This window comes from Oncorhynchus nerka, linkage group LG24 (assembly GCF_034236695.1).
Source record: "Oncorhynchus nerka isolate Pitt River linkage group LG24, Oner_Uvic_2.0, whole genome shotgun sequence".
In the NCBI taxonomy this organism is placed as follows: Eukaryota; Metazoa; Chordata; class Actinopteri; order Salmoniformes; family Salmonidae; genus Oncorhynchus; species Oncorhynchus nerka.
In genome coordinates, this window is record NC_088419.1 from 95,945,296 (window position 1) to 95,957,380 (window position 12,085).

General features: G+C 45.1%; 1 protein-coding gene and 1 pseudogene across 1 annotated transcript in view; one reads left to right on the forward strand and one right to left on the reverse strand.

The window, feature by feature from the left end:
* LOC115126846 (lipoma-preferred partner homolog) overlaps positions 1–12,085 on the forward strand; it is a 582,609-nt pseudogene that overhangs the window by 76,422 nt on the left and 494,102 nt on the right.
* The window catches only part of LOC135564265 (uncharacterized), a 45,475-nt gene continuing 33,615 nt past the window's right edge, over positions 226–12,085 (reverse strand). Inside the window, exon 2 of the mRNA XM_065008531.1 lies at positions 226–304. Coding sequence (XP_064864603.1) covers positions 226–304 — 79 coding nt within the window. The remainder of the gene's footprint in view (positions 305–12,085) is intronic.

Sequence of the window (12,085 nt, forward strand, 5' to 3'; positions counted from 1 at the left end):
ATGTCCTGCTGTCATGTTGAGCATCTTGATACTACATACCTCTTAGGTTGCAGGATGGGGCTTGTTGCTCTGCTCACGGCCTGGACATTATGTCCTGCTGTCATGTTGAGCATCTTGATACTACATATATCTTAGATCACAGGATGGGGCTTGTTGCTCTGCTCACGGCCTGGACATTATGTCCTGCTGTCATGTTGAGCATCTTGATACTACATATATCTTAGATCACAGGATGGGGCTTGTTGCTCTGCTCACGGCCTGGGCATTATGTCCTGCTGTCATGTTGAGGTCCTTGCTGCAGGGTCTGGGTACAGAAGGGGCATAGGTCTGATATGGGGGGGCCTATGGGTGTGGTCAGGGTTTGTTTGGGGTGGTCTCAGCTGGTTGGGGTGTGGCTGGTGATGCTGTGGTCTGGGTGTAGGTCCTCTTGGCGTGGGTTCTCTCGGTGCAGGTCCTTCGGGAGGGGGTCTTGCAGGTCTGCTAGAAAATCTGCTAGAATTTTATTTATTTATTATATATTGTAAAATGTCACATTTATATACAATTACATTAGAGAGAAGTTAAAGCATATTTCAAATATATAAAAAAAATAGCAGAGAATAACAGTATTTTTCTGTCAATTTGGTAGTTTAGTAATCAGATTCTTCTCTTATTTTCTCCGTAGTCATGGTTTTCCAATATATCGGGGAAGAATCCCGGTGCAACATCCTATGACGCTCGAAAGCAATTTCTCCAAGGGTGGAGAACACTGTTACTTGAGTTGAATCTGTCAGAGGCTCTAAACTTAGTCAGTTCCTACGACCGTTAATCTAGTACCACCAGGTTGTTGTGAGGTGGGTCTTAGTCAGTTCCTACGACCGTTAATCTAGTACCACCAGGTTGTTGTGAGGTGGGTCTTAGTCAGTTCCTACGACCGTTAATCTAGTACCACCAGGTTGTTGTGAGGTGGGTTTTAGTCAGTTCCTACGACCGTTAATCTAGTACCACCAGGTTGTTGTGAGGTGGGTCTTAGTCAGTTCCTAGGACCGTTAATCTAGTACCACCAGGTTGTTGTGAGGTGGGTGGTGGGTTTTAGTCAGTTCCTACGACCGTTAATCTAGTACCACCAGGTTGTTGTGAGGTGGGTTTTAGTCAGTTCCTACGACCGTTAATCTAGTACCACCAGGTTGTTGTGAGGTGGGTTTTAGTCAGTTCCTACGACCGTTAATCTAGTACCACCAGGTTGTTGTGAGGTGGGTCTTAGTCAGTTCCTAGGACCGTTAATCTAGTACCACCAGGTTGTTGTGAGGTGGGTCTTAGTCAGTTCCTACGACCGTTAATCTAGTACCACCAGGTTGTTGTGAGGTGGGTCTTAGTCAGTTCCGTTAATCGACCAGGTTGTTTAATCTAGTACCACCAGGTTGTTGTGAGGTGGGTCTTTCAGTCGAGTCTAGTACCACCAGGTTGTTGTGAGGTGGGTCTTAGTCAGTTCCTACGACCGTTAATCTAGTACCACCAGGTTGTTGTGAGGTGGGTTTTAGTCAGTTCCTACGACCGTTAATCTAGTACCACCAGGTTGTTGTGAGGTGGGTCTTAGTCAGTTCCTACGACCGTTAATCTGTTAACTGCAGTTTTACACCGTTTTCTCATTTATTATTGGATTTATGATATTTTTGTTTAACCTATATGTCGTCGTTAACATGTCGGATGTACCAAAAATCTATATATTTAAATTCTCATGATTTATCTGTTGTTGGAATTTATCCACTTTTTCTAGAAAATTACTAGATATAAATTCCATGTTCATGACAAACAACTGTAGATGTAAGTTATCTTATTTAAAAAAAACACTGAAAATAACTACAATTCTAAAACAGGGTATGCTTGTATCCCTCAACGGGACCACTGTTAACCCTACTTTACAAAAAAAATATACAGTGGGGCAAACAAGTATTTAGTCAGCCACCAATTGTGCAGGTTCTCCCACTTAAAAAGACGAGAGAGGCCTGTAATTTTCAACTATGACAGACAAAATGTGAAAAAAAAATCCAGAAAATCACATTGTAGGATTTTTAATTCATTTATTTGCAAATTATGGTGGAAAATAAGTATCTGACCTCTGTGATAAATATGACGACTTCGTAGTAGAGGTTTGGAACTAGTACTGAAATGGTGTAGTTTACCTGTGTCTTTGGTTCCAAGCCCAATAATATATGTTCAACACAATCTACTGTGTAGTTTCTAAGTGAAAACGTTTCAGGTTGTAACCTATTGTGTGTTTTTTAGCGTCCTTGTCTGATTGGTTCAGGGTTCATCTCAGGAAGCAGGAAATCAGACACTTTCAAGGTCGTTCAGGGCGAATTAATGGAACATTGTCAAGGCCCATTAAATCCCTTATAAAAAAAATTGAAAGAATTTGGCACCACAACAAACCTGGCAAGAGAGGGCCGTCCACCAAAACTCACGGACCAGGCAAGGAGGACGTTAATCAGAAGCAACAAAGAGACCAAAGGTAACCCTGAAGGAAAAGCTGTAAAGCTCCACAGCGGAGATTGGAGTATCTGTCCACAGGACCACTTTAAGCCGTACACTCCACAGAGCTGGGCTTTATGGAAGAGTGGCCAGAAAAAAAGCCATTGCTTAAAGAAAAGAATAAGCAAACACATTTGGTGTTCACCAAAAGGCATGTGGGAGACTCCCCAAACATATGGAAGAAGGTACTCTGGTCAGATGAGACTAAAATTGAGCTTTTTGGCCATCAAGGAAAACGCTATGTCTGGCGCAAACCCAACACCTCTCATTCCCCTGAGAACACTATCCCCAGTGAAGGATGGTGGTGGCAGCATCATGCTGTGGGGATGTTTTTCATCGGCAGGGACGGGGAAACTGGTTAGAATTGAAGGAATGATGGATGGCGCTAAATATAGGGAAATTCTTGAGGGAAACCTGTTTCAGTCTCCCAGAGATTTGAGACTGGGACCGAGGTTCACCTTCCAGCAGGACAATGACCCTGAGCATACTGCTAAAGCAACACTCGAGTGGTTTAAGGGGAAACATTTAAATGTCTTGGAATGGCCTAGTCAAAGTCCAGACCTCAATCCAATTGAGAATCTATGGTATGACTTAAAGATTGCTGTACACCAGCGGAACCCATCCAACTTGAAGGAGCTGGAGCAGTTGTCCCTTGAAGAATGGGCATAATCCCAGTGGCTAGATGTGCCAAATTTAAAGAGACATACCCCAAGAGACTTGCAGCTGTAATTGCTACAAAATCAGAGTATTGACTTTGGGGGGGTATTTATGTACACTCACATTTTCTGTTTTCTTTGTGTCTTATTTCTTGGTTGTTTCACAAGAACAAATATTTTGCATCTTCAAAGTGGAATGTTGTTTAAATCACATGATACAACCTCCCCCCCCAAAGGGGAATACTTTCGCAAGCCCCTGTATGGCCCATAGAGCTCAAGAGAACGCAAAGTGCAAGGAGGCCCTATAACTTTACAAGTGTCAGAGAGCCCCTTATCATGGTATCAAAGGTTAGAGAGCCCCTTATCATGGTATCAAAGGTTAGAGAGCCCCTTATCATGGTATCAAAGGTTAGAGAGCCCCTTATCATGGTATCAAAGGTTAGAGAGCCTCTTATCATGGTATCAAAGGTTCGAGAGCCCCTTATCATGGTATCAAAGGTTAGAGAGCCCCTTATCATGGTATCAAAGGTTAGAGAGCCCCTTATCATGGTATCAAAGGTTAGAGAGCCCCTTATCATGGTATCAAAGGTCAGAGAGCCCCTTATCATGGTATCAAAGGTTAGAGAGCCCCTTATCATGGTATCAAAGGTTAGAGAGCCCCTTATCATGGTATCAAAGGTTAGAGAGCCCCTTATCATGGTATCAAAGGTTAGAGAGCCCCTTATCATGGTATCAAAGGTTAGAGAGCCTCTTATCCTTATCAAGGTTGGTATCATGGTATCAAGGTTAGAGAGCCCCTTATCATGGTATCAAAGGTTAGAGAGCCCCTTATCATGGTATCAAAGGTTAGAGAGCCCCTTATCATGGTATCAAAGGTTAGAGAGCCCCTTATCATGGTATCAAAGGTTAGAGAGCCCCTTATCATGGTATCAAAGGTTAGAGAGCCCCTTATCATGGTATCAAAGGTTAGAGAGCCCCTTATCATGGTATCAAAGGTTAGAGAGCCCCTTATCATGGTATCAAAGGTTAGAGAGCCCCTTATCATGGTATCAAAGGTTAGAGAGCCCCTTATCATGGTATCAAAGGTTAGAGAGCCCCTTATCATGGTATCAAAGGTTAGAGAGCCCCTTATCATGGTATCAAAGGTTAGAGAGCCCCTTATCATGGTATCAAAGGTTAGAGAGCCCCTTATCATGGTATCAAAGGTTAGAGAGCCCCTTATCATGGTATCAAAGGTTAGAGAGCCCCTTATCATGGTATCAAAGGTTAGAGAGCCCCTTATCATGGTATCAAAGGTTAGAGCCCCTTATCATGGTATCAAAGGCCCTTATCATGGTATCAAAGAGCCCCTTATCATGGTATCAAAGGTTATAGAGCCCCTTATCATGGTATCAAAGGTTAGAGAGCCCCTTATCATGGTATCAAAGGTTAGAGAGCCCCTTATCATGGTATCAAAGGTTAGAGAGCCTCTTATCATGGTATCAAAGGTTAGAGAGCCTCTTATCATGGTATCAAAGGTTAGAGAGCCTCTTATCATGGTATCAAAGGTTCTCTCCTTCAGTTTGCATAGAGGCCTTCACAACTCACTCACTCATTCACTCACTCTCACTCAACTCACTCACTCACTCACTCACTCACTCACTCACTCACTCACTCACTCACTCACTCACTCTCACACTCACTCACTCACTCTCACTCAACTCACTCTCACTCAACTCACTCTCTCTCTCTAACTCACTCACTCACCCACTCACTCACTCACTCACTCACTCACTCACCACCACCACTCACTCACCACTCACCACCACCACTCACCACACTCACTCACTCACTCTCACACTCACTCTCACACTCACTCACTCACTCTCACACTCACTCACTCACTCACTCACTCACTCACTCACTCACTCACTCACTCACTCACTCACTCACTCACTCACTCACTCACTCACTCACTCACTCTCACCATCACTCACTCTCTCACTCACTCACTCACTCACTCACTCACTCACTCACTCACTCACCACCACTCACTCACCACTCACTCACTCACTCACTCACTCACTCACCATGACCTAAAAGACTAAACTGATCCCAGATCAGCACTCCTACTGTGAAATATCAGATGAATACGTTCCCAGATGTAGTTGGTATTCGATTCGATTGCTTAATTAAGAATTTGAAAATGGTTGAAAAAAAATCAGCGTTGAAATGGTTTCACGTTCCATAGCCGTAATTATTGCTTCATGGACTTCTCAGCAGGTGAGAGGGAGCTCTGGGGGTCCGATCAACGTGAGTGATGTCATAGTGACTGACCTTAGCTACGTATTATGACATGGTGTTGCTACAGTAACAGGACGTTGACAAGCGCCAGGCACCGTAGAATTCTACAATTCAGACTCTTCAGGGGGACATTGAGAGCCCTGGTTCTACAGTGCAGTTTTACTTTCCAAATAACCTTGTGTATCTTTGGTAACTAGTTGGGATGGGACATAATGAGTGACTGGATGGATGGATGTATAGTAGGCTATTTCATTGTGACGTCTCAGAAGAATCCATATATTCCTAGAAGACAATCTGGATCACTGTTTAACAGATTGATAATCGTTGATGCGTTAATCACCGTGTTATGGAGCTGTACACACACACACACACACACACACACACACACACACACACACACACACACACAGAGCCACACAGAAAGACGCACAGGGAGCAGAGTGGAGTTGACTCAATATAACTCAAATCTAGCAAGGAAAGCATTTGATCCTTTGTTGACTCAACACAACCTTTCTCTCTGTCTCTCTTCCCTTGTATGTCTCCTCTTCAGAAAATAAATCACGCACAACACCATCAAATATTGGCAGTTTCAATGTTTTTCTGGATCATTCACACTGCCTTTAAGTGGATAGGTATTGAGAAACCTGTTATATATTCAGGCTGCCGGCTGGCTCATTCATTCGCTGGTTCATTCAGTAAAACCAGGGCTTTTAAGAAGCTGTTCTCAACGCCACGCTAGATTAGGGAGAGAGAGGGGGAGATGGGGAGACAAGCTCTGGGGAGATGAGAGAGACAGAGATCTCTCACCACCCGTTCACTGGTGGGTAAAACCTTGACCCAGCTTGAACGCAAGCTTCTCTTGAATGCACGTGAGAGAACATGCACGTGAGAGAACATGCACGTGAGAGAACATGCACGTGAGAGAATATGCACGTGAGAGAACATGCACGTGAGAATGCACACACACACAGGCATGCAAGCAGTGATGTCACATCCTGGTCTCTCAGGGTCTGTCTTCTCAGGGTAGTGAATTCACATCCTGGTCTCTCAGGGTATGTCTTCTCAGAGTAGTGAAGTCACATCCTGGTCTCCTCTCAGGGTCTGTTTTCTCAGGGTAGTGAAGTCACATCCTGGTCTCTCAGGGTCTGTCTTCTCAGGATAGTGAAGTCACATCCTGGTCTCTTAGGGTATGTCTTCTCAGGGTAGTGAAGTCACACCCTGGTCTCTCAGGGTCTGTCTTCTCAGGATAGTGAAGTCACACCCTGGTCTCTCAGGGTATGTCTTCTCAGGATAGTGAAGTCACACCCTGGTCTCTCAGGGTCTGTCTTCTCAGGGTAGTGATGTCACATCCTGGTCTCTCAGGGTCTGTCTTCTCAGGATAGTGAAGTCACATCCTGGTCTCTCAGGGTATGTCTTCTCAGGATAGTGAAGTCACATCCTGGTCTCTCAGGGTCTGTCTTCTCAGGGTAGTGAAGTCACACCCTGGTCTCTCAGGGTCTGTCTTCTCAGGGTAGTGAAGTCACACCCTGGTCTCTCAGGGTCTGTCTTCTCAGGATAGTGAAGTCACATCCTGGGACTGATTTAGACCTGGGACACCAGGTGGGTGATTCCCCTCTAATCAGGGCCTGATTTAGACCAGGGACACCAGGTGGTTATTCCCCTCTAATCAGGGACTGATTTAGACCAGGGACACCAGGTGGGTGATTCCCCTCTAATCAGCAGTAGTCCGGCTCTCTTCGGGTAAGATTTGAATACCCCTGGCATAGATACTGTGAGTACTTGATTCAGATCAACTTTCAGATGCATCTTCTATGCTGTTCAGATGAATAACCATTTAATGGGGTCTATATAGCACATATTGTCATACCATGTCCTTTGTTTTTCTAAGAATGTAGTATACTGAAATATTCTTTCTCTCCTTTCTTATCGTCATTGATGGAATAATCTATGGTTACCACCCTTAATGTACCCACTGGATTTCAACCTACACTCTCTCAGACACTGGCGGACCCACTGGATTCAACCTACATTCTCTCAGACACTGGCGGACCACTGGATTCAACCTACAATCTCAGACACTGGCGGACCACTGGATTCAACCTACACTCTCTCAGACACTGGCGGACCACTGGAACAAACCTACACTCTCTCACACACTGGCGGACCACTGGATTCAACCTACATTCTCAGACACTGGCGTACCACTGGATTCAACCTACACTCTCTCAGACACTGGCGGACCACTGGATTCAACCTACATTCTCTCAGACACTGGCGGACCACTGGATTCAACCTACACTCTCTCAAACACTGGCAGACCACTGGATTCAACCTACACTCTCTCAGACACTGGCGGACCACTGGATTCAACCTACACTCTCTGACACTGGCGGACCACTGGATTCAACCTACACTCTCTGACACTGGCGGACCACTGGATTCAACCTACAATCTCAGACACTGGCGGACCACTGGATTCAACCTACACTCTCTCAGACACTGGCGGACCACTGGAACAAACCTACACTCTCTCACACACTGGCGGACCACTGGATTCAACCTACATTCTCAGACACTGGCGTACCACTGGATTCAACCTACACTCTCTCAGACACTGGCGGACCACTGGATTCAACCTACACTCTCTCAAACACTGGCAGACCACTGGATTCAACCTACACTCTCTCAGACACTGGCGGACCACTGGATTCATCCTACACTCTCTGACACTGGCGGACCACTGGATTCAACCTACACTCTCTGACACTGGCAGACCACTGGATTCAACCTACACTCTCTCAGACACTGGCGTACCACTGGATTCAACCTACACTCTCTCTGACACTGGCGGACCACTGGATTCAACCTACACTCTCTCTGACACTGGCGGACCACTGGATTCAACCTACACTCTCTCAGACACTGGCGTACCCACTGGATTAAACCTACACTCTCTCAGACACTGGCGGACCACTGGATTCAACCTACATTCTCTCAGACACTGGCGGACCACTGGATTCAACCTACACTCTCTCTGACACTGGCGGACCACTGGATTCAACCTACACTCTCTCTGATACTGGCGGACCACTGGATTCAACCTACACTCTCTCAGACACTGGCGTACCCACTGGATTCAACCTACACTCTCTCAGACACTGGCGTACCACTGGATTCAACCTACAACTGAAATTAAGTTCATAGTCTATGACCACTGAAACAGAGAGGACTTGTGAAGGCATACTAAAGACACATTGGCTGGTGTTTGAGGTGGTGAGTGGACGACAGTAACAGTAACAGACACAGGCGCTACTGAACCCTTTGTGTTGTAGGAAGGCAGATGTCACTTCATCTCCTCATGTGAGCTGCACAACGGAGACTCACCAATAGATATAGAACGCTATGAATCTCTCTAGCTCTCTCTAGCTCTCTCTAGTTCTCTCTAACTCTCTCTAGCTCTCTCTAGCACTCACTAGTTCTCTCTAGCTCTCTCTAGCTCTCTCGCTAGTTCTCTCTAGCTCTCTCTAGCTCTCTCTAGCTCTCGCTAGTTCTCTCTAGCTCTCTCTAGCTCTCTCTAGTTCTCTCTAGGTCTCTCTAGGTCTCTCTAGCTCTCTCTAGCTCTCTCTAGCTCTCTCTAGGTCTCTCTAGGTCTCTCGCTAGCTCTCTCTAGCTCTCTCTAGCTCTCTCTAGTTCTCTCTAGCTCTCTCTAGCTCTCTCTAGCTCTCTAGCTCTCTCTAGCTCTCTAGCTCTCTCTAGCTCTCTCTAGCTCTCTCTAGCTCTCTAGCTCTCTCTAGCTCTCTCTAGTTCTCTCTAGCTCTCTCTAGCTCTCTCTAACTCTCTAGCTCTCTCTAACTCTCTAGCTCTCTCTAGCTCTCTCTAGCTCTCTCTAGCTCTCTCTAGCTCTCTAGCTCTCTCTAGCTCTCGCTAGTTCTCTCTAGCTCTCTCTAGCTCTCTCTAGCTCTCGCTAGTTCTCTCTAGCTCTCTCTAGCTCTCTCTAGTTCTCTCCAGCTCCCTCTAGCTCTCTCTAGCTCTCTCTAGCTCTCTAGTTCTCTCTAGCTCTCTCTAGCTCTCTTTTTATCTCCCTCTCTGTCTCTCTCTGACTTTGTGTGTGTGTTAATTATTATTATCATAAGGCTGAGATTGACCTCATTACCCAGACAAGGGAAGTACAACCTGGCTCCTGGTTGATAAATGAGACGGAGAACCCGGCTGCTGGTTGATAAATGAGACAGAACCCGGCTTCTGGGTGATAAATGAGACGGAGAACCTGGCGCCTGGTTGATAAATGAGACAGAGAACCCGGCTGCTGGTTGATAAATGAGACAGAACCCGGCTCCTGGGTGATAAATGAGACGGAGAACCTGGCGCCTGGTTGATAAATGAGACAGAGAACCCGGCTGCTGGTTGATAAATGAGACAGAACCCGGCTGCTGGTTGATAAATGAGACAGAACCCGGCTGCTGGTTGATAAATGAGACAGAGAACCCGGCTGCTGGTTGATAAATGAGACAGAACCCGGCTGATTGGAAGATGGTAGATATTTGAATGGGGTTATTCCATTTAGAAACAAGTTGTCTTGGATTGTAGTGGAATCCCTGTGACCTTGACCATATGACCCCAAAATCATTGGTTAATTCATGAATGTGGCTATGTCTGTTCAGAGTACATAGTGCTCCGTACTGGAAACATCATTTGTGATTGACAGAACCTATCGCAGAGCTCTTTACAAGGCTCTATTCGAAGTGTGTATTCATTCTATCATTCAGTAAACCTTGTGGACAACCATTTAATTACACACACGTCTCATGTCAATCTTGTTTTTAAGCAAGGCCCTAATGCTGCGCATTTTTCACTTAAGTGAAGCAGTCTATTTTGACAAGGAGGCAGGCTGCTGGTATTTTGCCATGTTAAAGCCTGTGTCCCAAATGGCACTTTACTATGGACCCTGGTCAAAAGTAGTGCACTATGTAGGGAATTGGGTATTATTTGGGACACAATCAAATTATCACCCGTACAGGCCAGTTAGTGTATTTATTATCACCTGTACAGGCCAGTTAATGTATTTATTATCACCCGTACAGGCCAGTTAGTGTATTTATTATCACCTGTACAGGCCAGTTAATCGATTTATTATCACCCGTACAGGCCAGTTAATCGATTTATTATCACCCGTACAGGCCAGTTAGTGTATTTATTATCACCCGTACAGGCCAGTCACAGTGTATTTATTATCACCCGTACAGGCCAGGTAGTGTATTTATTATCACCCGTACAGGCCAGATAGTGTATTTATTATCACCCGTACAGGCCAGTTAGTGTATTTATTTTCACCCGTACAGGCCATTCACAGTGTATTTATTATCACCCGTACAGGCCAGTTAGTGTATTTATTATCACCCGTACAGGCCAGTTAGTGTATTTATTATCACCCGTACAGGCCAGTCACAGTGTATTTATTATCACCCGTACAGGCCAGGTAGTGTATTTATTATCACCCGTACAGGCCAGTTAGTGTATTTATTATCACCCGTACAGGCCAGTTAGTGTATTTATTATCACCCGTACAGGCCAGTTAGTGTATTTATTATCACCCGTACAGGCCAGTTAGTGTATTTATTATCACCCGTACAGGCCAGTTAGTGTATTTATTGTCACCCGTACAGGCCAGTTAGTGGATTTATTATCACCCGTACAGGCCAGTCACAGTGTATTTATTATCACCCGTACAGGCCAGTTAGTGTATTTATTATCACCCGTACAGGCCAGTTAGTGTATTTATTATCACCCGTACAGGCCAGTTAGTGTATTTATTATCACCCGTACAGGCCAGTTAATGTATTTATTATCACCCGTACCGGCCAGTTAATGTATTTATTATCACCCGTACAGGCCAGGTAGTGTATTTATTATCACCCGTACAGGCCAGGTAGTGTATTTATTATCACCCGTACAGGCCAGGTAGTGTATTTATTATCACCCGTACAGGCCAGTTAGTGTTTTTATTATCACCTGTACAGGCCAGTCAGTGTATTTATTATCACCTGTACAGGCCAGTCAGTGTATTTATTATCACCCGTACAGGCCAGTTAGTGTATTTATTATCACCCGAATCACTGTATGGAGAGCAGTTAGAGCCTCGATGATCAACGCAACAAGAGATGGGATACCCTGAGCTGAGTTGACTTATTAATGGGGTAGGATATGATACCCTGAGCTGAGTTGACTTATAGATGGGGTAGGACATGATACCCTGAGCTGAGTAGACTTATAGATGGGATAGGACATGATACCCTGAGCTGAGTAGACTTATAGATGGGATAGGACATGATACCCTGAGCTGAGTAGACTTATAGATGGGATAGGACATGATACCCTGAGCTGAGTAGACTTATAGATGGGATAGGACATGATACCCTGAGCTGAGTAGACTTATAGATGGGATAGGACATGATACCCTGAGCTGAGTAGACTTATATATGGGGTAGGACATGATACCCTGAGCTAAGTAGACTTACAGATGGGGTAGATGGGGTAGGACATGATACCCTGAGCTGAGTAGACTTATAGATGGAATAGGACATGATACCCTGAGCTGAGTAGACTTATAGATGGGATAGGACATGATACCCTGAACT